Consider the following 25,176-nt stretch of genomic DNA (forward strand, 5'->3'; position numbering starts at 1 on the left):
ATAAAATGCAATCATAAAACTTAAGTCATCATCTACACATAAACTGATAAATAAAAGCTTGAACTACTCTTACAAATATAAAAATTTTCTTACGCATGAATAAATATGAATACAAAAGTGAAATAAAATCCACTCACAAACTTAAAACCCATAATTTTTTTATATAAGCTACACCTATACAACAAAATATAATTTATTTCCGTTATAATTAGCCCATTCATTGGCGATCTACTATATTTGTGTTAAATCTGGGATACATCATACATAGCGCACGCGCACAAGCATACACAGTAGGGCACAGGCACGTTCATACACACTAAGCCACTCACGCAAATAAATACATTCTTCCAAGTAGAACCTTTCCTACTCCACGTATTAAAAATTAGAGAGAGACACCGAGGTATTTTATATTACGACAAGGATGAAAATAAATACATATATATGTACTGTATGATCATCATCGATTTTAAATATCCAACAAGATTATCTTCATAAAAACTGTTGTGTTTTAACACTTTTATTATCGTTGCACCGAATCTTGTAGGACTAAAAATTCACATTTTTACAAAATTTACTCAAATTCGCTCGAGTGTCAATCGGTGTGTCGTATTCCTAATTTTGTGAGAATAATTCCATCTTTTTTTATATTCTCGGGTCCAAAGTTTCACTGATTTTAGCTTTTCTGTCACGGCAGTCAGCGAATTTCCAAGTCCTTCAGCGCTTATTCGTTGTGAACATGACTGAAGTTAATTGATATTAAGTACAAGTAATCATTAAAGAAATTACAGCATAAACTTTTTATTTTTAACTGTCTAAGCTGGACTTACTTGGGTGTTGATTTTGTTATGATTTGTACTAAAGTACTGCATATTATGTATCTATATGTAACTCTTTAGTAAAATGACTTTAGTCGATTGCTAAAACAATTGTTTTTTTATTAATCACAGCACTCTGTACAATTAAAGAATCCGAAAGAACCAATAAAAATGAATTCATAGCTAAATCAATAGAATTTAAAGTCCATATGTTAGAGTTAATTCACTGTTTCAGTCTTGTCACATTAACCAAGATCCATCACATGTTCGAAACTTCCACAAAAAATGTATATTAATTCATCAATTTAGGAGAATATGCGAGTCTTACATTACTAATAAAATAAAAACCTTGTTTCACGTTTTGGCTATTAACCTAATTTTTAAATTGATTTACTTGAAAAGGGAGTGCCAGATGGTAAACTTTGTGAATTCCAGAAGCAGAAAGAAATCAGGTTTAGTGTTGAAAGTACCACCCATTTATCAGATACCTGTCCAATGCCGTTGATATTTCTTTAAAAAGAAAACTTAACTCATCAATTATTTTTTTGCTGTCAGCCGGGTTCAATATTTAAATTTTACGCGTCTGGAAAGATAAATTGAATTATTTTAAATGATTTTTTGCTATTTTCTGACTTTTTTATATTTTGTTTGTTAAATATCTTCTATTGTAATTAAAACATATAATTTAAATATTAAATTAAAATTAAAATAAGAAATTGACAGGTAATGAAAATAATCATATTGAATAGGGTTTTAAAAAATAATTAGCCATTCTGAATGTAAAAATAACCACTTTATTGAACATGTATAATAATATATATTTATGATAATAAAACTTGTTTGAAAGTTGGGTGAGTACAACTAACTACAGCGGTGTTCAGATCTTCGGATTATATTTTCTTCAGTCGTCCTCAGCATCAGACAGCAACTCATTTCCCTGCAGATCCCAGCCAATCTCCTGAACACAGAGAAAAAAAACACATGAGTTTAAAAACAAATGTTTGTTAATTTCCCAGAGGGGTTTTAACATGGTATGAAAATTGAAACGTTTTCAACCTAGCAATTTTACGAAATAGGCGGGGTTGTTGCTGTTAAAAAGGTGAGAATACCAGGACTAACAAATAATTTGAAATCGTGCTAATAGGTTACATTCCTAATATGTGACCTTCATACCCTTTGTAATATGATTATATAACATGGCGATTAGGTAATGATAATAATTATTCTCAACTTACGATTAGAGCACAACTTACAATTAAAATATTTTCAAGAAGAAGGGGTATCATAACTAATAAAGCAATTTATAGATTAACAATTAATCCATTAAGATTAATTGAAATCATTTAACTGTTGTCAGTCGAATGATGATTTGGACCTATCACTCAGAAACTTGATTCTAATCAAACTGTTGAATTGAAGCTTTGGAACTCAATTAACTTATGACTCGCTCTTCGAACCTATGTAAGTGTACACAAATAACGGGCATAACGTTTAAACAATTCCGAACTGCAATTATGATTAAACCTGATATTGCATTACTTCAAAGAACAGAGCTGGTAATGAATTTCTTGATCGGTTTCATCATGGGATAGTGGTAAACGATTTAAACACGATTCAACCGGTTGGAAATATATTAACATGCCTGCGGCTACAATCATTACAACCCGACCTTCCTCGGGCGAAAATATTTTTGAAAAATAATGAATTTAACAATTATCTGTACAGAAATAAAATGAATTGCACCGCGTTTTGTTTTCGTGAGCGTAAGTTTCATGTAGGGATAGGTAGCATTGCCCGAGGGCGATGAGGTTCTTCTGCGACCACACCTGGCACGTGGTTTTCATTTGTTCCTCAAGGGAAACGACACACTACTTTGTACCGACTACAACATACTAACTACTAAACAACAAATTGCTAAACCCATAAGTTCACGCCTAGAAAAACTAACTAAACTACCTAAATTCCGGATCCCTAAGGACCAAAACGAGTTTTTTCCCACTCGCCCTTCCGAATGGGTGAGTCGACATCAATGCGTCCGACAGTGAGCTCAAAGGGCTGAAACGAGTTCTACTGAACCTCCGTAGATGGAGCTGGAATTTTATCCTGACTAGATCGGCTAGCATAAGGACTTCCGGATAATCTTCCGGCCACGTTTGCGGAAGTAAGTGGAATTGCCAACCATCCCTAGAGTAGCGATGAACGGAACAACCTGATCGATAGCGTCACCCTAAGAACTTGCCAGGAGTTTAACCACGTACCACAAATCCAATCGCCATTGCAAGCAATTGAGACTGGAAAACGTAGTTCCGTCCATCTGTCTCCTTTTCCCATCATTTCAGACAAGATCGGGTTCACCAGTTCGCTCTGTGACTGATGACAAACGCGCTGGATCCGTGGACCGACTGAGTGCCACTCGACTTGTCCTTCAGAGTGCTTACCACACACTCTAGGCTACACCATTATTTGTTCCTAGAAACGTCACTTCCATCTGAAGATTGGGAATAGGATTAAGGGTAAGATCCAGAAAAGAATTTAAACAATATATTTTTTGTTTTCAAAAGAGAGCCACGAAAAGAGCTTTGGGCAAGGGGATCGCCAACAACTACGTCGCAATTTTTATGAGCATTTCGAAAACTATAATCAATCCTTTATATGGCCAAATAACTAAAAAATGAAAACAATTTTAAAATATATAAAACCATATCATGCTGATAGATACTTTCGATTTTGAGGCGAATTTTCTCCCAAAAGGTCGATACAAGTGTTTGAAAGGGTGCGCCAGGGTTCATTGAAATATAGTGAATACACTATTTTGCACAATCTGATTGCCTAATATGCGAGATATTTCACTTTCCGTGTTACTTCAATCTTTCATAAATATTTCTCGTATATGACATTTTTATTCCTCATGCCGCGCCTGATCGACTGTTCTTTAATCTGGAAACAAGGTCGAACGGATAAGAAAGCGACCGTTGTCGGAGGTAACATATATCGATTATTAGTACAGTCCAATCTGATAAGAAAGTTTTTTCACAATGTCCTCAAAATATATGTATATGCATTATAATATATACATATATATACATAATATATATGTACATATATTATAATATATACATCATATGTATGTATACGTATGTATGTATACGTATGTATGTATGTATGTATGTGTGTATATATACGGGTATAGTGAATATTTGGTGATTATGTACAAAGACCGGGTAATACGAATAATGACCAAAACTACTAGATAAAGTGACAAATATACATAATTTGTTCATACTGATCTACATGTATATAATACTAGTTAATTTTTTCGTACAGATAACGCTCTCATATTTGCTCTATGGAAACGGTCTCATTTTTGCTAAAATGCATTTTTTTGTTATTAACCGTCATCCTCACATCAATAGCTTCATCAAACGGATGCATTTGTCACTATCTTAAATCTTTGGTCAATTTTGATATTAGTAGTTGATTTGCTTATTAAATACAAATTTATATAAAATAGTAATTTTCTTATAGAATGTACATTTTTTATAAATTTTTCACCGGGTTTGTTGCCGGAATTCTCTTTTTGAAGAAAATTGTTCAAAATACTCCTTATTCGGATAAAATTTGAAAAATAGGATATCATTTTATTCATTTGTTTAGAATCAGTGGGTAACAGAAAAAATATAATAACATGAAATTTACTGAATACGGCGATCATTTTCAAAATTAATATAAATTAAATTCACTACTTTCGTGCTCCGCTTGACTAAAGCTCTCCGTGGCCATTTCATTTGTCGCCGAGAATCAAATAGATTACACGACATTTGAAAAAAAATGGCAAAAAGGAGGGAAAATTCAAAAGGTGTGGTTGAGATAGGAAGTTAGTGTCCGAGTGGATTGAAGTCACGATAGCTCAAGTGGTAGAGCAGCGGCGTATCAAGCTATATCAAGATCGTGGGTTCGAATCCCGCTCGTGCCATTGACTTTTTATCTCAACTAAAAACCTTAATTAATTGATTTATATAATATGATGTAAAATACAATAGAGCTATGCGAACTTACGTGCTAATAAATTTAGATATGACATAAATGTGTACTAATAACAAGAATAGAAATACTTTGGTTGAATATAAAAAATATATTTTGCATTGTATAAATTCACTTTTCTGCACATCCTACATCAAAATCTAATGGTCAATCAATTGAAACCTTTTTATTCAAATACAGCTGATCTTTCATATAAAATGTACGTATTCAACGTTATTGTTGATTATTTAATAATTTGATTTCTTCTTTGGACATGTGTAAATATTGATTAGATAAAATTACATAATAAAGTTTTTATTGGCAAACAATGGATAATAGAATTTTCTACCGATCGCAATTGTAGCGGTTAAATGAATTTGCGACGTGCCGGAGGTTCAAAGGACGACCTGAGTGGTCTTCTACCAAGCAAAACAAGCTTATAACAAAATAACTTGTGGAGGACCTGCCACTTTATGTGCTTACAATAATAGCTTTAGAGTTATGTTAGATAACAAAAACAACTATAGTGACTTGCTTTCTATTTTTTTGTGCCCATATTACAACAAAAATAGCAAAAACTGCGCGATAATAAATATATAATCTTTGCATAGAAATTCAAAACCCTACATTAGATCAAACTTAATGTATGAGTATATTTTTAGTATTTAAATCTTTCTACATATTTGTTTTTCTATTCAGCTCATCTTCAATTAAAGTTATTACACGGCGCTACCCGCATACTAAACCATCATGTCTTACAGGTCTTGCAAAACAGATATACTGTGCCCCTTGAAATGTATAAATTACCATTATTAAATTATAACGTATTACAAATATTAATGCAATTTTAAATTTTAAATTTATTTCTTACATGAAGATAAAATAAACATTTATATTAAAGTATTAACGGGAACTCCTATTAATGAGGTAAAATTACTATCTTCTTCGGACTATATAATTAAAGCATATGGTATACAAATTATAGAGTGTTACCCGTAAATTTACTAAAATTCAAAGTCATTTAGGTTTTACATTGTAATAAAAATTTAATGCATTGACGGGAAGGAGTAATGAAGCCCACTGAGTGGCCATAAAAGTTAATTGTGAATTCGCAACTCATTAAATCACCGATAAATACTCGAAAGTTGCACGCAATTCATTTCAGGTGAAATTGTTCAAACACCGCGGTTTTAAATGAAATTTCTCTAGAAGCTTGAAAACAATTAACTCTGTTGTAGACGTGGTTATACTGAAATTTTCCATTGTTCACTTTTAGACGTTGGTCAGAGCACAAACCTTTTCTGATTTATATAACGACCCCTGCCAGGAAGCGTTTATAAAACGAACGGTGGCTTTTACAAAAGTCAAAAGACACCGGGGTTAATAAGCGGGTGCGAAACTAAAACAAACACGATCTTCTTTGTACATAGACTTTATTTGATGCGAGCTTTTTACAAACCTGATCTATGGTCGAGGGCTATGTAATTGAGAATTAAAGACATATATAATTTTTATAATAGAATCACTCAGTTTCAAGCTGGTTCGTTATGATTGCCTTTTATACGAAAAAAGTGTCATTAAGTTTTCAATTATGGCTCCTATAAACAACGCATTGAAAACGAATAGTATAAATATTACCTTATTCAAAAATGTGCAACCACATTAACAATATACTAATCAATAAACAAACCTTGGTTTTTTTGCTAAGTCGTATAATATTAATTTTTTTTGTAAAAGTAATACTTTTTCATCCCTTAGTGTACTTTGTAATCGAACCAAAGGCCACTGTCGCCCCATTTTTCATGCTGTAAAGTAAGAGTAAATATTGGAAGCTCAATTTCTTGATGGTTCTCCCGGCGTGAACCAGTTTTCGACTAAAACATTATCTGAATTATTGCAGCTATATTCATCGTTTGGAAATAATGTTTATAACATTTCTAAAACAATAATTTAAAAATAATCTTTGTTACATAAATGAAACATCATTAAGAACCCAAAACTTTTTAATTAACTATGTACTTTTCTGACATATTTTTTGATTTTTGAAATAATTTTATTAGCCATAAACATTTTTGAAAACGTTTATTGCGATTGTACATAAGAAACCGTTTGTCAAAATATTTATTTCAAAGTGAGAATGGTAAAATAACTTTAAATGTTTTTAATATTAAGATTTCCAAAATAATTACATAAAAAGCCAAATCTTAAATTTTTAACGCAATCTCTGTCAAATTTAAACAATTACTATTCTTTTTCTGGTTTCTCCAACTGCAGGTATTTAGGTCAAACTGAAGCCCCGTCTTAAGGAATTTAACGGTGGCAAAGCATACTTATTTCACAGATTATAGCATAAATTATTATGTGTAACAGCATCTACTTCTACTCACTATTTGTTGCTGTTAGCTCCGTAGGGCGATCGACTGTTGGCCAAAAAATGAAAATATTTTGTGATTGGGTTTGGGGTTTATGATGTAAAAATTATATAAATTATATAATAAACATGTGTAATATTTTCTGTTGTAAACTGGAGAATTTCGTACCTTGTTTTAGAACGAGGTCTGTTACTTTGTACCAGCACCCACGAGTGTCTGTTGATTTCACGTTTCCAAAAACAACTTTCACAACACAATTCACGAAAGTTGGACAATAAAATAAAAAATATGTTAACATAGTTGGTTTATATTCTAAATACAACGTATATGTATAAAGAACAATACAAATCCAAATGATTTTAAAAAATAAAAATTTGTTTCGAGGATTAAAAATGCCTGTAAATATTTGTGTATTCAGTCTGTCGTAATTTATTTTTTAAATGATGTATATAAATATCCCCAAAAAGTCAAACTTTTTAATGGCGCTTCAGTTATTATTAATTTACTCTTATCAGATTTGTTTGTTGCTTCCGCCAATAGATGAAGTATAAAAGATGAAATTATAATTATTTACATTAAATTACATATAGTTTCTAGAGGACTCGTGCCTCGTATAAAACAGCACAGAAAATATGTCTTCAAGATTTTAAAATATCATTCAATTAATTAAGGTTTATTGTGGGTCCTTTAAGGAATGAGTATATTCCGTCTTTTAAGGTAAACCTTAACCCCCTTGAGGCAGGTGATCTGCCTCAAAATCAAAGGAATTTTGATTTGGAATAAATTACGAACACAATTGCAGAGGGACATCTCTATTTTGTTTCTTTTAAAACAAAAAATGTATTTCCTTATGAATCGAGATACGTTTTATAAAAAATATAAAACAGCAAAACATGAACCTTTGCTTACAAACTAACAATATAAGAATAATTAGATACTATGGGAATAATATGGGCCTGAGGGGCAAAATTAAAATTATCAACCTTGATAACCAAAATGGAAAATACCAAACAAAAAAACCATACATGAAAATGGGCCACACAACAGAAATAATTTATACTAATAAAAATGAAAGTGGATACAAATCTGATTTGACTGGCTTTCAGCTGGATTTTTTCTTATTGTTTTTCTTCCAACGCCTAGGCTAGACTGAACTATCCGTTCTCGCTTTCCTGCCTCCAGCATGGAGGGGAGAGCCTAGACACAATTTGTTGTTATAGGTTTTTAGTTGAGATAATTTTCATGATTTTAAAATATGATGTTTCCCACTTTACTAAAATTACAACGGTAGGGTTATTAGTGAAGAATGATTCTCCTTTTCCAAATGGAACTGTCCCGCGAGTGATCCGGCCTGAATTTTTCTTTTGGCAACTGAAGCATGGCCCTAATAAGTCTTTGAGTTAAAAAGGCCAGGTAGAGAGTGGCATAAAAATGAAACCTTTTCAGTGTGCAACTCCAAGTCAATTTAGAACCTTTTCCATTAGCTCACTTTGTTTTCGTTCTTGAAACGATCGGTTCTTGTGGGAGTATGCGTGCTATGCGTGACAATACCGATATGAGCTGAGGCAGGATTTTTCTTCTTCTTCTACTTCTTTTTCTTCTTCTATAAACCTTTAATATTTTAATATAACGATTTTGTTCAGTCGTATTCAAAGTTGTGTTGCTCGTCAAGAACATCATCTCCTTAAACCGGCTAATAGAGTTTTTTATTGATTTTGGCATTCAAGCAGGTAAAACCTAAAAAAGCTAGCTAAACTTTGTTTGTATAAAAAAGAGATTGGAAAAATGTATTAGACCACAGTGGTTTACTGGATCCTGAAATAACACACATTTTGGAGATATTCTCTCTTTCTGATCTTCATGTTTGTAAAAAAATAGACAATTTTTTTAATGGACGACAATCGTAAACGTTCTATTTGCTCTTCTCTGAACAACTTGTTGAAGTTCTATCCGAATCGGGCCAGGTCGTTTTCATGTGGGTTTCGCGGTTAAATCCAGCTAATCCATAATTGATGCTCTCTTTGATCCCTCTGATTACTAATTTCGTAAGTCAACAACTAATTAATCTCTGAATAAAGCGGTTCTTGAGAGAAGTGACATTCAAAAAGTCAAATGCTCCAGTCAGTTCTAGTGATATTTGCTGTCACAGATTAATTGCATTTTATTACATTATATTACAACCACATTCAATTGGCTAAAAAGAAACAGTAAGTGTACAAAATAAAATAAATGAAGAAGAGTGGATATATTACCCATTGGTACTCCTAAGGATCATAGGTGTTCTCTCCTCAATTGAGGTAGTTTCACTATCACCCGTTGCCACGTCTGTTTAGTCGGTGAGGAGGGTTGGAGTGAATTTTCCGGAATGAGAACTTTTGCATTTGAGGATTTATAGTGGCTGGGAAGTTTGTATAAAATTGGTGGTAACTGTAGTGGATTACATCATAGACAAAAGGAACATTTAGGCCTTTATGGGTAGTTTCCTTGGGCATATAAAAGAAAGAATCAAGGATTTTTCTAATGATTATTTATGGATTGAGTTATTTGGATATGGATGACATTGGAATGTTTGGATGAAGTTACACTTCCCGCCCGTAAGTCCATGTCAGTTTCACGCTGGTGGTATAAAGCAGCATTTTGTTTAAGATAGGTAAGTTAGAGCTTTTATCAAAAAGTCGTTACACAACTCTGTAAAGTTTCATTACTTCTTATCGTTACGTCGTCTGTATCGCTTTATTCCGCCAATATATATAGCGCCAATATATCCTAGAACCCGCACCTCGTCCGCAGTTGAGAGGGGCAGTAGATTGAAGGTTATCGTTTTACGAAGAGTGAAGGTTATGTAAGTGGATTTTTCTGGGCCACACTTTTTCTTTTTTTTAAACCATGTCTTCTCTAGTATGAGGTGTTTTCTGAAGATGTTCATTCATTCATATCATCAAAGATTCATACACTGCTCAAAAACTAAAGAAATATCGCCATTTTTGTAGAATTTACTTTCCCTAGCATTTTTATTTTATTTTTATTATAAATTGCATAAAAATTTATTATAAATTATTATGTTTTTTCTGAAGGAAAATTTAATTAAGAAATTTTGAAAAATAACAAAATAAAAGGTTTTAATTCTATAGATTTGTTATTGGATACAATTTTTTTAAACAATTAATACGGTGCATAATGTCCTCTTTTAGATAAAACCTCTGTTCACCTGTTAGGCATACGCGTTGTACTTTTTTTTAAATTTCATAAGGAATTTCACTTGATAGATGTTACCACGCTGACTCAGTTGTTACAAGTCAATTGGCTGCGGATGGTGATAGAAAAGCCTTTTCTGCAACATATCCCAAATGTGCTCAATAGGATTGAGGTGTGGAGGCTATGAAGGTAAACGCAGATTGGAAATTCCCAGGTTTTTTGGAATATTGATGAACAAGCTTCTATGAAGTCTGACATTATCATCCAGAAATCGAAAATCCCTGCCAATGAGAACCCTGGTTTGACGATGTATTCCTCAATAATTTCTTAGAGTGCGGTGAGATTGCTTTCAACAATGTGGAGTACACTTCGTCCTCCAGTGTAAATCCCAGCCCAGACCATTACACCACCTCTTCAAAAATGCACTGAAAGGAGCACTAACTAGGGCATTGTACGCATCCCTTGTTCTCTGTACAAAGGCGCCTTCTGTCACTATATCAGACAGAAACATGACTCATCAGTAAACATAACAGAATTTCATTTGGTGTTGCACCAAAGCAGCACCATACTCTGCTTAGTTGCTGGTGGCGAGCTGTTGTTGCAGGTCGACTCAAAGAGGCATGCGATGTGAGGCCAACTTTCTAAAACGATTACAAATCGTTTGTGTTAATAAAGGTCTTACCAAAACCTTTTGAATTTCATGTATCTAGCAGGCACTCATTAATGGGTTTGGTCTTGCAGCAATTACAATATTTCTGTCCCCTTCGCCTTGTAATGCGCGGAGATCTACTTCCAGATCTCCTATTGGCACTTCCAGTCTCTCGGAATCTGGCTAAAACCCGGGAGACCGCGATCTGACAAACGCCAACTGCCTCCTCTGATTTCCTCTTGCCGATGACCTCGATGACTAATTTTCACAGAAATTTTGCGGCGAACTTCTGGTATAAGATGATTTCTTTTCATGGTTAAAGAGTATACAACTGGTTTAAATTAGAGATAAACGAGAAAAGCTGTTTGTTTACAAAATGAGTAACCTTCATGTTTATTCTTAAGTAAGTCCGTTATTAAAAATGAGGATTAACATTTGTTTATTTTTGGTTTGTATTATCCAACTAACAAAAATATATCAGATAATTTCATTTAAATTAATGTGTAGAGATTAGTGACCGTTAATCGATAGTTATTCAGATATCGTGAGATGCGGTCGGGTGTGATGTAGGTTTCAGAAAAACATTTTCTTTATCGTTTCTATTTAAATTAATAGAAAAATAATAAATTGCAAATATCCCTATTCGTTTTTGAGAAGTTTACAAGAGAGAGATCAGAGTTACTTAAAAATATCGCTGTATCATTTGCAAATGATAGGGTGGTTTGAGGATGTAAGGGAATGTCAGCACCTGGTACGGAGCTAAAACACTGCGTGTGGTACACCGGCAAACGTAGGGTAGTTTGGGGTTAATGAGGTAGCTTTGAAGACTAAGATAGGAGGTAAAGGTAAGAATATCCTTGTAGATCGAAAACCGAGACCACGTCAAGGAAAGGAATTAAAATTGGAGTAATAACATCTTAATGTGTACTTTGTAGGTTTCTACTAATCTTTCCTCCCTCTCTGTCTGTCTCTCTGTTTCTCTGTATCTATATCACTCTCTCTCTCTCTCTCTCTCTCTCTCTCTCTCTCTCTCTCTCTCTCTCTTCCTCCCATTCATTCCTTTCACATCAGCTCACCCTCTCTCCAGAGATAGACATATTATCTGACTTGCTTATTTACAAGCCGATTTTCCATTCGCACAAGCACAACGCACAAATCCCCTTCTCGAACTTTCCAATTACGAGTTGCAGTCCAGTTCTGTCTGGTAACTGGATTTAACATAAATCATTTATCTCGGTACAGTAAAGTTAGTTCAACCCAAGTTGCGGCTGTCCCATGGCCTGTGTGTTAATCACTTTTGCAGGTGTTTTGTGACAATGGAAGTTAATTTTCGCGGCAAAATAACAACCAAGGTTGCCATAATGTGAAGGGACTATTTCTCAAAATTAACGGAACACGGTTTAGTTTAAACCCGCTATAAAGGCTTCAATCCATTTGGTGAGCCGTCTCTCATATATAATCACATAGATTGTGAAGTTAATAAAAGCTCATGTTTCAAGGATCCATTTCACATTCTTCACGCATTAAAGGCTAAAGTGGGTTGCTTTAGCCCATGACACTCCATTCTCTATCAAAAAACCGTTAACCATTATCAATTTTCTAGATAAATTTTTTTTTATCAGTCAATAATTACTTATTTTTTATGTTTTATCAAGCTTGTACTGAAAAGAAATTATATTACGGACGTTATTAATAACCCAGTGGCTCTTCTGGCTTAGTTTGTGAGATTTCCTGTTGGTGTCTGCGTGGTGATGAACCTATACTTTAGCGGTTCGCACTCTTCCTTGTACTTGCTGGGTTGGTGACTTATTATCGAAAAGAAACTACTGTCAGATCCATTGCTCCTTAGCCGTGAGGAACAATCTGCATTTTCCGGAGTTTAAAAATGTATCAATGATATAAAAAAAAGCATGCATACTTATTACAGTTTTCTTAATTTCATTTTAGCGACTATTGAAGTTTTTATGTTAAGGCCGGTTTATTGTAATATGTAATATATATCGTTGCAAGCTTCACACTTAAAAGTTTACATTGAATTAAAGTATTTTCAACATTTACACCGTGTAAATTCAATTAATCATTAATCGTTGTGGCTAACAATGTTATTTTGTTTACTTCCGCTTCTAATGAATGGATGTTAATTTTGATGCACGATGAATTTTCAAGTGCGTCTGTACTATTGGGGTAAGCAGCAACTCTAAAATTTTACAGTATTTTTCAACGAAATTTAGTTGCTTATAGAGAGCTGAAACATTTTCCACTTTCGGTGCTATTTTGTAAGTAAAACAGCTGACCATTGCTGAGCCGTTGTATATCATTTTTGGATGTATGGTGGCATTATGTAATAGAAAATAACGACCAAAATATTAACCTATAATAAATTCTGTCAATAAATTAAAAATCCTACTCAGGAAACTGCATGTATAAAAACATTTTAAAATTTGATCAAAGAAATATTGTGCTTGAGTTTTGCCTTGAGAAAAGAAATAAACTTTCAAAACCGTCGGCCAAATGAGATAGAATTTTTTTTATTACCCAAAATGATTAAACTTCCCAAATAAATTAATTAGAAAACGTACTATTTTCTTAATATCTAGTTTGATAAAACAAATATTTTTTGTTTTATTTTTATATACTGAAAATTCTTAGCCAGCGATTTACCAAAACAGCAAATCGTTATTTATTAGCAACAACTTAGAATTCTGACAAAATTTTACACGTTGTAGTTAATAATAAAATAATAATTATTTGCTACTGGGTATTTTTCTTTTCAAAATTGCTCGCTACGATTTTTTGGCTATCATTTTCTTACAAAATCCAAAAGATTCGTATCAATATGGCGTAATGGTTTGGAGAAAATTGTAAAACCGAAAGGGGATAAAATGCAATTTTTCAGAAGAGGCTATTTTCCTATCGAGGTCGAATCTTTCCCTTTGCTGAGCTATTTACGATTAAATACATCGATTCCACTTGCGAGGAAAAGTTGATTGAAGTGGTTTTAGAAGAGAAGATAATTTTTGACACACAATATACAAAAAATACGTGTCTTCAGAAAGTGTAAATGATAGTGACTTACAAGTTCAGTAAGGCATGATACACCTGAGCCCTTGATTGGCAGCTTTCAAAGAAATATTTGACTCATCAGTGAGTCCCCCTCCACGGAAATCTTTAGTAAAAGGCGAAAGATTTATTCGTTATGAAGGGAGACCAGAGTGAAATATTTGAACCACTTTAAAGCCTGGAATCTCATAGGAATAGATTTATTCAGTGTACCCAAGTTTGTAAAAGTAAACGGTGTATGTCTGTGAGTCGTGAACACAAATTGAATCATTGAACCGGCACTTGGTCAATTACTGGGTCCGTCTACACTCGCGATTTTCTATGTTGCTCAAACGAGTTTCCGCTCTATGCTGTCTTCAGTGAGGAACTCTCCTCAAGTGTTTCGAATGTAGTCGGGGCCAATCAATAAAAAATATATAAAAAAATGTATTTCTTGGTTCCAAAAGCAGTCGCTTCCTAACATTGTAAAGTAAGGAAAAAGAAATATAGCTTTCTTTTCAATCTCCAATAACAAAGCACAAAGTGGATTTTGGCATTTGGCTTGATGCTACAATCTAATCAATCAAAAATAATAAGACTTAAGATATTGTACAACAACAGAAGGGAAGTCTTTTCAAAAGTATTCTGTTCTTACCGTCAAAATTCAACTAACTCTATACGAGACATAACAGCGAAAAGTTTGGGCATATAGAGTGAAACTGTGGAATTCCACCAAGCCAATCTGTCCAATCAACAGTCGTCGGACTAATTTTCAAAGCTCCTAACTACGTCACTAACTTTACTATCCGCAACGACCTCAACATTCCTTTTGTCAAAGATCCGATTCACCTTCTACAAGTTCCGCGCCAAGCTCTCAAACAATCCTAACCCTATGGCACAAGCTTTATCTACAATTTCTTTCAAAATCTACTCAAGACATTCTCGCCCTTAATCTGGGCGTCGCGGCTTAAAAGGCGGGAAAAAATCGTTTTCCTTAAACTTAAATTTTGATAATCAAATTTACTTTTCTTATTAGAAGTAGTATTTGAGCCAGAGAATAAGGCTGTAATAATGGTTTTACGGTAAAAAAAAAACCTGAAAATTATAAATTTTGCAAAATATACGTCTATTTTCTGAATATTACCCCTCCCAGCGATTCCTTGTAAAATCTCTGTACCCTAATTTCCTTTTACGTACATACCCAAGTATGAGATAAAAACGAAAATGGGTTACTTAAAGGAAATCCAGCAATATTGGAGGAATATTTGGTTTTTTAGAGGTTCAAAAAAACCTTTGTTGCTCTTTGTTTTGGCACCATTTTTTCTCTTCTATTCACATCGAAGTACTACCTCTGTAGTTTTCAGCTGCCAATTACTGCCTATCTGATTGCAGCAATATTTTAAATAGAGCTATTTATCCTAAAATCTCAAAATACAATAAATTTTGCCAATTTCTATTTCGTTGAAGGATTGTGCTTTAACTGCTACTGTTTTGTTCGGTATAGAATGCGAATCAGGTATCAGAAATATCGTATCATAAACCGTTTTCTTTAATAAAAAGGTCTATTTATAAAAAAAGTAATTTAATGACTTTTTCATGTATTCGTGATCAGCATTAAATTTCCTACAAGGATAGAAGTTTTCAGAATTTCTTCTTTTCTTCTTTACACTTTGGGTTTCAACAGTCTGCGAATAATTGTGTGTGAGTTCATCTGAGTTTATACGCCCGATTACCTTTTGCAACGTGTAGCAGTCATTCGTCTGCCGTCCACAGTTTTGGACGATTTGCTATGATCCAATCGATTCGAGAACAGTTTCATTGAATTCAGCGTATAGGAAAATATTAAAAATGATACACACGATGATTATTGGTGATATTTGTTCCATTTTTCAAGTTTATGGATCACAGTTTTGGACTGTTTATAGTGATCCAATCAATTCGAAAAACGTTTCATTCCAGCGTACCAAAAAACTTAAACATACAAAATTTGGGAAACAAACCTCAAATAGCCTGGTTGTCACTGAATTTTTTCCGCTTTTTGCGCTTTGGCCCAACTGTGCTTCGTAGTGCTAGCGTTGAGAAAATAAGATATGCGCAAATATTTATAATATCTATTTTGATATGTACATCCTACAAAGATTTATTTAAATTGTTGTGTTAAAAAATACTCATTATTTTTATGACACTTAAAAAAAATGTTTTGGATAGCAATTTGATATAACATATATTGTTGATAATTTGATTTCTTCCGGGGCACTGGAATCAGTGTTAATGCTGTGAGAAAAAAAATCATTAATGTAAATTCGTAATATTTTATTTTTGCAAACAGACTACAAACAAACTGTTTATTTTAAACAATCGATAAATCGTTTAAAAGAAAGTAAATACTATTGAGTATGTATACTTTTCTTTCGGTTTTACAAAATGATTTAATTTCTTAAAATTATGTAAAAAAAGAAAAAAAGGAATGTAATAACTGAATATTTTTAAATTAAGTAGAAAGGAAGACTTGTATGATTAATTTAATACTAATAAATTGCAGTTATTAGTATTAAATATATAACCCCCGGTACTTTCTGGGATAAAATTCTGCTTTATTATATTTTTAATATTCGTCTTGGATCCTTCCGCCAAAATCTTTCTTTCCATTTCTGGTACTACAACATGTCCATTGCAAATTTTTATTAGATATTTATTTTTTTATTTTCTATTTATACACATATTTGGTCGCAAAAGTGAGATTTTATATTGCTTCTACATAACTGCATACCAAACTGATCCGTGCTTTTGCAATTTTTTATGTTTTTATAAGTAAAAATTTAATTGTTTATTTCAATCAAAAAAGAAACAAGATATTATTTCCCAAATTGTTTTAACGGTCTTAAACAATAAATAAACAATCTTTATTTATTACATTATGTGTTTTCATTGTTTCTGTTATGTGTCCATGCATTTTGTAGCATGTCACTCGGAATCAGTTAGCTCTGTTTGAGGGCAAAACGGATTTAACTGAAGAGACAACAGTCCTTGAATTTTTCACAGACTTACTCGTAAAGAAAAAATAAGGCTTCAATTACTGTCTTTCTAAAGAGAAGATTAATGGATAGTTAATCTAATTCCTTGGTAGTTTGTATTGATTATTCTTTAGGCAATTATTTATTATTATATCCTTGATAATCTCTTAACCGAAACGGATATAATCATGGTAGATAAATATTTAAAATGTGATTTAAAAATAGCAATAATCCTAAAGAAAACCAGCTAGCAACATTAGCACAAACAAAGTTAATAATAGTTTAACTATACTGCTGAGTTAATATGTAAAAACGAACTCTTGGAAACAAATCTCTCAAAAAATTTAGGTGAAATTGAGTCTATTGTGCTAAATCCCAACAAGAAAGATTAGAGCTCCATTGCTCTAATTGGAATTACTTGCCGGCAGCACGCGTGTTATGGAAATAAATCGTTTTTACATGTGATTACTCGCAAAAATATCCGGATTGAATAAATTTTTTCATTAACACGATGCTTGGGCCGTGTATTCGTTAACGATCGGCCCGTGGCGTTTGCCGAGAAAAACTCACATCATTTCCCAGTACGGTTCACGTATCGCTTGTAATTGGTTGATACGATTATTGACAATGCTCTGGGGACAAATACCTCCTAAATTGCTGTACATACCAACTGAATGCTGGCTCGTAAATCGTCAGAACATAATTAACAATTGGTATGCCAGATAGTTGGAATTACTTATGGAGAAAACGCAATACACTATTATACTAATGAAAACGGTTATAGGAGAATATTAGAACGTAAATAATACACGAAACCATAAAAATAATCACAAGAGAATTTGTATAAATTCTATTTTATTTATTTTGACTCTTTCTTCCCTTCTCTCTCTCTCTTACCCTCTCTCCTTCTCACTCTCTCTCTCTCTTTCTCTCTCTCTCATTCTCTCTCTCTCACTCTCTCTCTCTTTCGCTCTTTCTGTCTCTCTCTCTTTCTTTCTCTCTCTCTCTCCCTCTCTAGCTCTCTCTCTCTTTTTTTTCTCTCTCTCTGCCTATATCTAACCTACATTTATTTTTGTCGTTCTCCCTTTTGTATTCGTTTGTCTACCAACACCATATTTCTTACATAGGTCTCTCTCTCTGAATTAATCATCATTTGTAGTTTGTAGTATTAATTTTCTTCCTTCACATATACATTATAATAATGTTAATGCATGTGCGTTATGATTTTAAGTTCCCTCCGAAATAACGTTACGTGTTAGCTCAAACACATTGTTTGTTAATTCCTAGCCTTCCTATTTCTTTGCTAAATATAGAATTAGCTCACTGATCTAGTCACATTTAACATACAAACTTATTATTTTTGTAAAATTGTCATTGTTCAATACCTTGAAAAGGTTAAAAATTACTGGGCCAGAACAACTTTTGTAACGACGAAGAGCTAAGCGACCAATTAGATGACAATACAAATTCCGGAAATAAGTAGAGGGCTGGAAATGAGTAAAGAATGAAGCGTCCTTAGGAAATGGATAAAAGGGGGAAGTTGCAAAAGAATTTCGTCCGAAGGGACGGGGTAAAATGAAATGCGGAGCTTTATTTCCTTTTTTATAAACTGCAACGTTAAAGCGAGCATTTTAATATTTCCAGGTAGATTTCCATTCTATTTTCCATTTCCGCTTACATAGCATTATTTGTTAATTGTTAAACGTCTTAAAAACAATGAAAAAATAACCGCAATGTTAGCCGCTTCCACGCTCACTATGCAACACCAGACGACAATACAAGCATACTTTCTAAATATAGTTTTCAAAGATCGCCAAAAATTTGATATGATTCGATGGAAATATTTCATTTTTATCTAAATCTAAAACGGCAGTGTCAATATTTATCAAAATCCAAACATGACCTCCTCTGTGTAGCAAATAAAAATAACATTGGTATAAAAAAGAGCGTGAATAAAGTCGTTTTCTTTTGCGACAATTCTAGCCGTACAGCCTCAATTTTTACGTGCAGAAATTGCTCAACTAGCACTGACTTTCCTCATCCACACCATTTCCCTTAAAATTTCAATTTGCGTTAAAAATGTTTTATTAAAATCTTAATTAAAACTGTTTTAGACAGNTCTATCTATCTATCTATCTATCAATATATATATATGTCCCTCCCTTTCTCCCTCCCTCTCACTCTCTCTCTCCCTCTCCAAACAGTAGTAAATTAGTTGTTATCCCCAAATGACTGTCAGGGCCTTAATGCAGCCCCAAAAACCTTTGACCGATGGGATAGTAGTCCCTATATTGCCTAACTATCCGAGTATATGGTAATTTTTTTTGTTGATAGTACCCAGCCTTATGGGCACAGTCTCCGCCTTAATACAGTGAGGCATTGTCCAAGACTTGTATGATTTCCAATTTTTGGTTCGCTCCCATATATACCAACTCGTGAACCATATTTCGTCTTAGAGCCTCCTGTAAACCAGATATAATCAACATTAACTGGGTACCCTTTCTCTCTGTTTGCCTTATCGTGCATTTTGTTTGGAAATTTATTTTAAAATCTGAATTTTGGGATCATCAACAGGATCTCCAGATTCTTGTCTACTTGACATTCCTCCCCATGTTTTAACTGCTAAGCAGTAAAGGATAATCAAATGAACAATAAAAATGTATTAAAGACAATTTTTTAAACTTTTACGTAAAAGGTCAATAACGATTATACAGTAATAATCAAAATAAAGGAGTAAATTTGTTGTATGTTAAAAAAATAAATAAACATAAAAACAACCACAGACTTAACCAGAATTTATGCAATATTGCTGCATTACACGTTGACAAAACTGACCTAAAAAAGAGAAACCAGCACGGGTACATATTTTTTTCTTTCACATGTTAATCATGAATAATGTCAAAGGCAGTGAGGATCCACGACCGGCGCTTAAAGCTCCTCTCTGAATCAGAGCCTCATCTTTATCCAGGCTGATGGGCGAGGGGGTGGAAGAAGGAGAATAAGAGGGCATTTATTGTGTCTGCCCTCCCTCGTTTTGAAATAGAATATGCAGATCTTTTTCGACTATCCCTTCTTCTTATGATAATCCACCCCTGTCGCAGACTCTTTTACTATGCCGGGCTTGCTGTTTCCATCGTTTTTAGAGAAAGCATACGTTCTTTTAATAACGTTTATTTATCCGCACTCATTCGATTCGTAAACGAATCCTCCTCTTTTAAATTCAGATAAGAGACACCCTCCTATTCTCATGTTTTATCCAACTGGTTATTACCCTAAATGGACTTGAAATGGATTTGTTTAAAATTCGGTTATAGAAATCCTGCCATTATTCACAGTGGTCTATCTGTTCAATATATACATGTTTTTACATTAACATTATTAAAAAATGCGCTCCCTCTCTCTCTCTCTCTCTCTCTCTCTCTCTCTCTCTCTCTCTCTCTCTCTCTCTCTCTCTCTCTCTCTCTCTCTCTCTCTCTCTGTTCTTAATTTCTTAATTGTTCCTATGTTTTGTGATATTTTTATTTGTAGGGATATTGATTTTCGGACTGGGTGTCACGTAATTGAAGTTTTCTAAAGAGAAAACAAATAAAAGTAAATTATATTTCACTGCGATGACATTTCGCTAAACAAATATTGGGGCAAGATGGGATGGATATTGCGAGACCCAATAGTTGGTAATGCACTTTTTGTAATACAAACAAGAAACAAAAAAAATGGTAAGAAGGATCTAACTAAAACATCGTCTTTCCGTAATTGTGACGTTATATTAAATATGAAGGCTATATCGGGTAACACCCTTACACGATGCAACGCTATGCAACTCTACCCGATGCTACCCGACGCCTTGTCTCGTTTTGGTAAGGTGTGCACCTCTATGCGAGTCAAGCGCACGCCACGTACAGTCACACAGCGTGTATCACAATAATCAGTATCGCGATCGCAACGCCTCTTTTGTTCTTAATGCATTATTTTGAGCAAAACCTTGTAATAAATTGTTAGTTAAAGTTTATGAGCACAACCATATAATAAATCGTTGTAAATAATAAACTTAATTGTTTTAAATAAAGTTATTCCGATGTTTTGATAAATTTTCTTCCTAGCCATCATAATTAAATAATTTTTATAAAACTTATAAATTTTTGAGCTCGTTTAATTTGGTTTTCATTAAAATAGGAATGTTGTAATTAACACAACGACAAAATTACATACACGTAGTTTGAAATATACTACAAAAAATATGATTGTCCTGTTATGAAGCTACTCGACGAAAATGGTGTAATTTTATGAGCAAAACGATGAAATAAATTGTTAGTTAAATTTTATAAGCAAAACCGTGTAATAAATTGCTACTTAAATGCATTATATGAAAAAATGGTATTCCGGTGTTTTGATCAATTTTTTACCAAACCATTAAAATTAATTTTTTTAAATTCAAACTAATGAATTTTTGATCTGGTTTATACTAAAACAAGTATGTTGTAATTAATATAACGACAATAATACATATAGTCGGGTTCTTGTGCTTTCGATTGTACTCGATGTTACCGGACGAAAATCTGGACAGTGGGGATCGCGGAGCGTATAGTAGCCTCGCATAGCATCGGGCAGATGTGCACGGGGGTAATACAATCTTATGGAACATTGGACTTTGGATTTTTATTCAGACATCTTCCTCTTTTATGCTACATGTAATATCCCCGATGACCCAAGGGTTTTCCTTGTGAGAAACGTTGTTCCGCCTCAAAACGTTGCACAATCGTCCAAGATTTTAAAGGCAGATATGGAACTGTAGAATATTGGATAACCGAATTTGAATTTTAAAAGACCTTTTGTAATCATATTCATAAAATCGGGAAAATATTCCTGTGTATCAGTGATGCAAAACGAATTTCCTGTTTGGTTCGTGTCCTCTCATCAGAAGCATAGGGTTGTCACTAGAGAAGACATAATGGAATGTTAATTGGTCGTCATGTCCCTCTGGGACCAGTGGGGAATTAAATTCCCTTCAAAAGGATCAAATGGTCATTTTAACTAGGTTTAATTGAATTCTAATAATTTATTATATTGGAAGTAAGTAAATTGTTTAAACATTACAGTGCAACTGAATAATTGTTTTATAACCTATGCGTTTTTCTTTAGAAACCAGCTTTTATTGAATGCAACTCGCAATGACTCGGGTGATTAAAAAATCTGCCAGTTTTGCAAGATTCAATTGCTACACTTTTTTAAGGCAGTTTGTCATATTTATTTTCAGTTTGTGGAAAGAACTGTTCTATGTACAATTTGAAACCTTTCAAAACAAGGACTTCAGCGATCTCCTTTCTGTTTCCGCAGTAATTTCTGTATTATTGGGTTGTCCGGAAAATAATGCAGGATTTTGGTATTAAACAAAAAAAAAGAAACTAGTTACTTTAAAGCAATGTTCTTTAATCAAAATAATTTCCCATACTCTCAATACATTTCTCCCAACGTGTTGGTAACTTATTAATTCCGTCTGAGTAGAATTCAGAATTTTTAGAATTGATAAAGTCAATAAATGCATTTTCCAGTNAACATCAGCTATTTTAATTTCCAATGAAGTACAGGCGAGCCTTGAGAACCACCTACCCAGGGTGTGAACAAACCTCGTCGTATCCGACCGGACACCGTGGTTGAGCCTAGTGACTGCCAACTAACTGCTAGGTCATTTCATCTCCCAAAATAATCCGTTCCTAATCCCAAACCCGTTTACACTCTCAATCACTTCAATAAGTTTTTCTTATTTAGATTCCATTCATTCAGGGTGATGGGGTACTAGATATTACTCCATCCCCCTTTACAGAGTTGGGCCTGAGTTAGTTCGATTTTGCCCAACTCTGGCTACAATGAACAACTTACCAAAATCCAACAGACTCCGGATATGAGAATCGTGCTCAAGGTCAACCTTCAAAAAGTGTTATCATAAACGAAAACCAAAGTTACATAATTATTCTACATGTCTATTTTATTACAATCAAGACCCCTAGTTGGTGTTTTTCCAAATAATGTAGAAATCTCTCCTTTCAAGTGGAATAAATTTTAATCCAAAGAAATATATTTTCCATTGATCGGTTATGTAAACATATTTACTTTTCAAAGCGTAGCTTGTTCTAGGCTTTTTTTAAATTTAATTTAATTTTATTATTATTATTGTCATTATTTTTTGGCTTTTCATATCGACGTAGTTTTACTTATTGATTGAAGATTGATTTTTGTTAAATAAGGTGTTGAAGGATTTTCGTTTTGATGAAATAAATTTCTGTTGGAAAATATTTTAAAAGTGATGAAGTTCTGTATTTTTCATTTTTTGAGCACCCATTTGAAAATGATTTATCGAAATTTGGTCATGAATAACTATATTGTGACTAAATTAGTCATGCCTCGTATTTAATTACTAGTCATGACTAATTTAGCCATCAATCACATATGTGACTAATGACTAAATTAGCCACTTACTACCAATCATGACTAACGGTCTGAGTGATCTGGCATTAATCATTAGACATGACTAATTTTTGCCCAACACTGCTGCCAACATCTGGGGTGGGTGATTCTCGAGGACTGCATGTCATTTATTGTAAATTGCAAAAGCTGGAATTGCCGGTGGACTGAGAGAAGTATTAGGCTCAACTCTGTGCATGTGTATATATGTACACGGATGTGCACATTTGATCTTATATAAATCCAAATCCCAATTCCTCCATTTTAAATTCCAGAGAGTAATTGAAATATGGCCAATTTCAACACGTAGAGCTTTCCCTTACCCGGGGTCAATACACATAAGAAATAATTATTTATTCCAATCTACTGTCAGTTCTGTGAATTAAAAAATAGAATTAAGCACGACAGGGTGTTAGGAAGAAATTTATGCAGTATAATACGAGGGATATTCATTGTGATACTGCATTTTGGTTCTGACGTCTCACCACCTTCCAAATGAGCATCGATTAGATGGCCTTTCACTGGAATATGATCATAAATCACTCAATGATTCATCCGTTGATAATCTCCAACCCAATTAGATCTTAAATTAATATCGAAAATTTAATTTAGTAGTTAAACTTATCTTAAGTGAACATGAGCTTGCTTTTTTTAAGACCATACCAAGCTTATATGTATATTTATGAGATAAATTCGTTCAGATTGAATATAATCCCGTCACCAAATTGAGTCGTGCTAGTCGTGCGGAACATATGAGGAACTCGAACACATCACAATGGACTGCAAGACGCACACAAAAAAACGCAGAGATTTGTTCGACAGACACTTCAACTACCATGTGGGTACAGAAATCATATAACACCCCATAAGCCATGGTTGCTTCTGGTTTAGACTCAGATTGCTTTTTTTGTCACTGTTATTCCTTTACCGGAATATTCTTTGGTTTCGAACTTGGCTTCCCTCTCATTATCATAAGACAACGACTATCATAAGGGGACCACTCGCGGCGGACATTTTTTTTCCTTTGGTCGCCTACAGGACAACCAAATTTATTACAGAAAATAGACTAAATAAATTAAAGAATTAATTTTCAAAATAGAGTGTATCTAGCAAAATAAATTGTACCTGTGTGTTGTTGTGAAAAGGATTAGTGCCGGCTCTCTTAGATAAGCGAAGTATACCGTGCGAAGGTCGCGGACTAACTGCGGGAAAAAAGGTTCAACCAGTAAATTTGTGTATGATAAAACTTTTAGTTCAACAAGCTGATATTCCAAAAAATTTATTTACATTTTCAAAATTTACGCAGTGGGTTATTGATGAAGTGTCTTGTATGCCAAATATNACGACACGCAAGAATGGCACAATTACACAGAAGACAAACACTTTGAGCCCTGAAGATGATCTCAATAAAGATCGAAACGTTGGCACGAGAAAGAAAATGTTTTTCTGAAACCTACATCACACCAGACCGAATCTCACGATCTCTGAATAATTATCGATTAACGGTCACTAATCACCACACATTAATACACACTCCGCAAAATCTGCATTTGGCAATATATTTTTAGAAAATAGACCAAAAAACTTAATCAGTCACAGACTGCGAAGTCTGT

General features: G+C 33.6%; 1 protein-coding gene and 1 non-coding gene across 2 annotated transcripts in view; both read right to left on the minus strand.

Moving 5' to 3' along the window:
- Window positions 1–1,610: 1,610 nt before the first annotated feature.
- Window positions 1,611–25,176, minus strand: part of LOC106661038 — a 65,668-nt gene continuing 42,102 nt past the window's right edge. Inside the window, exon 3 of the mRNA XM_014384139.2 lies at window positions 1,611–1,773. Within this exon, the coding sequence (XP_014239625.1) occupies window positions 1,717–1,773 (57 nt within the window). The 3' untranslated portion in view covers window positions 1,611–1,716. The remainder of the gene's footprint in view (window positions 1,774–25,176) is intronic.
- On the minus strand, window positions 14,154–14,267 carry LOC112127058. Its single transcript, XR_002910369.1, has one exon. It is a non-coding gene; the product is annotated as a U5 spliceosomal RNA (small nuclear RNA).

The sequence above is a fragment of the Cimex lectularius genome, unplaced genomic scaffold (assembly GCF_000648675.2).
Source record: "Cimex lectularius strain Harlan isolate CLEC.00 unplaced genomic scaffold, Clec_2.1 scaffold75, whole genome shotgun sequence".
Classification (NCBI taxonomy): Eukaryota; Metazoa; Arthropoda; class Insecta; order Hemiptera; family Cimicidae; genus Cimex; species Cimex lectularius.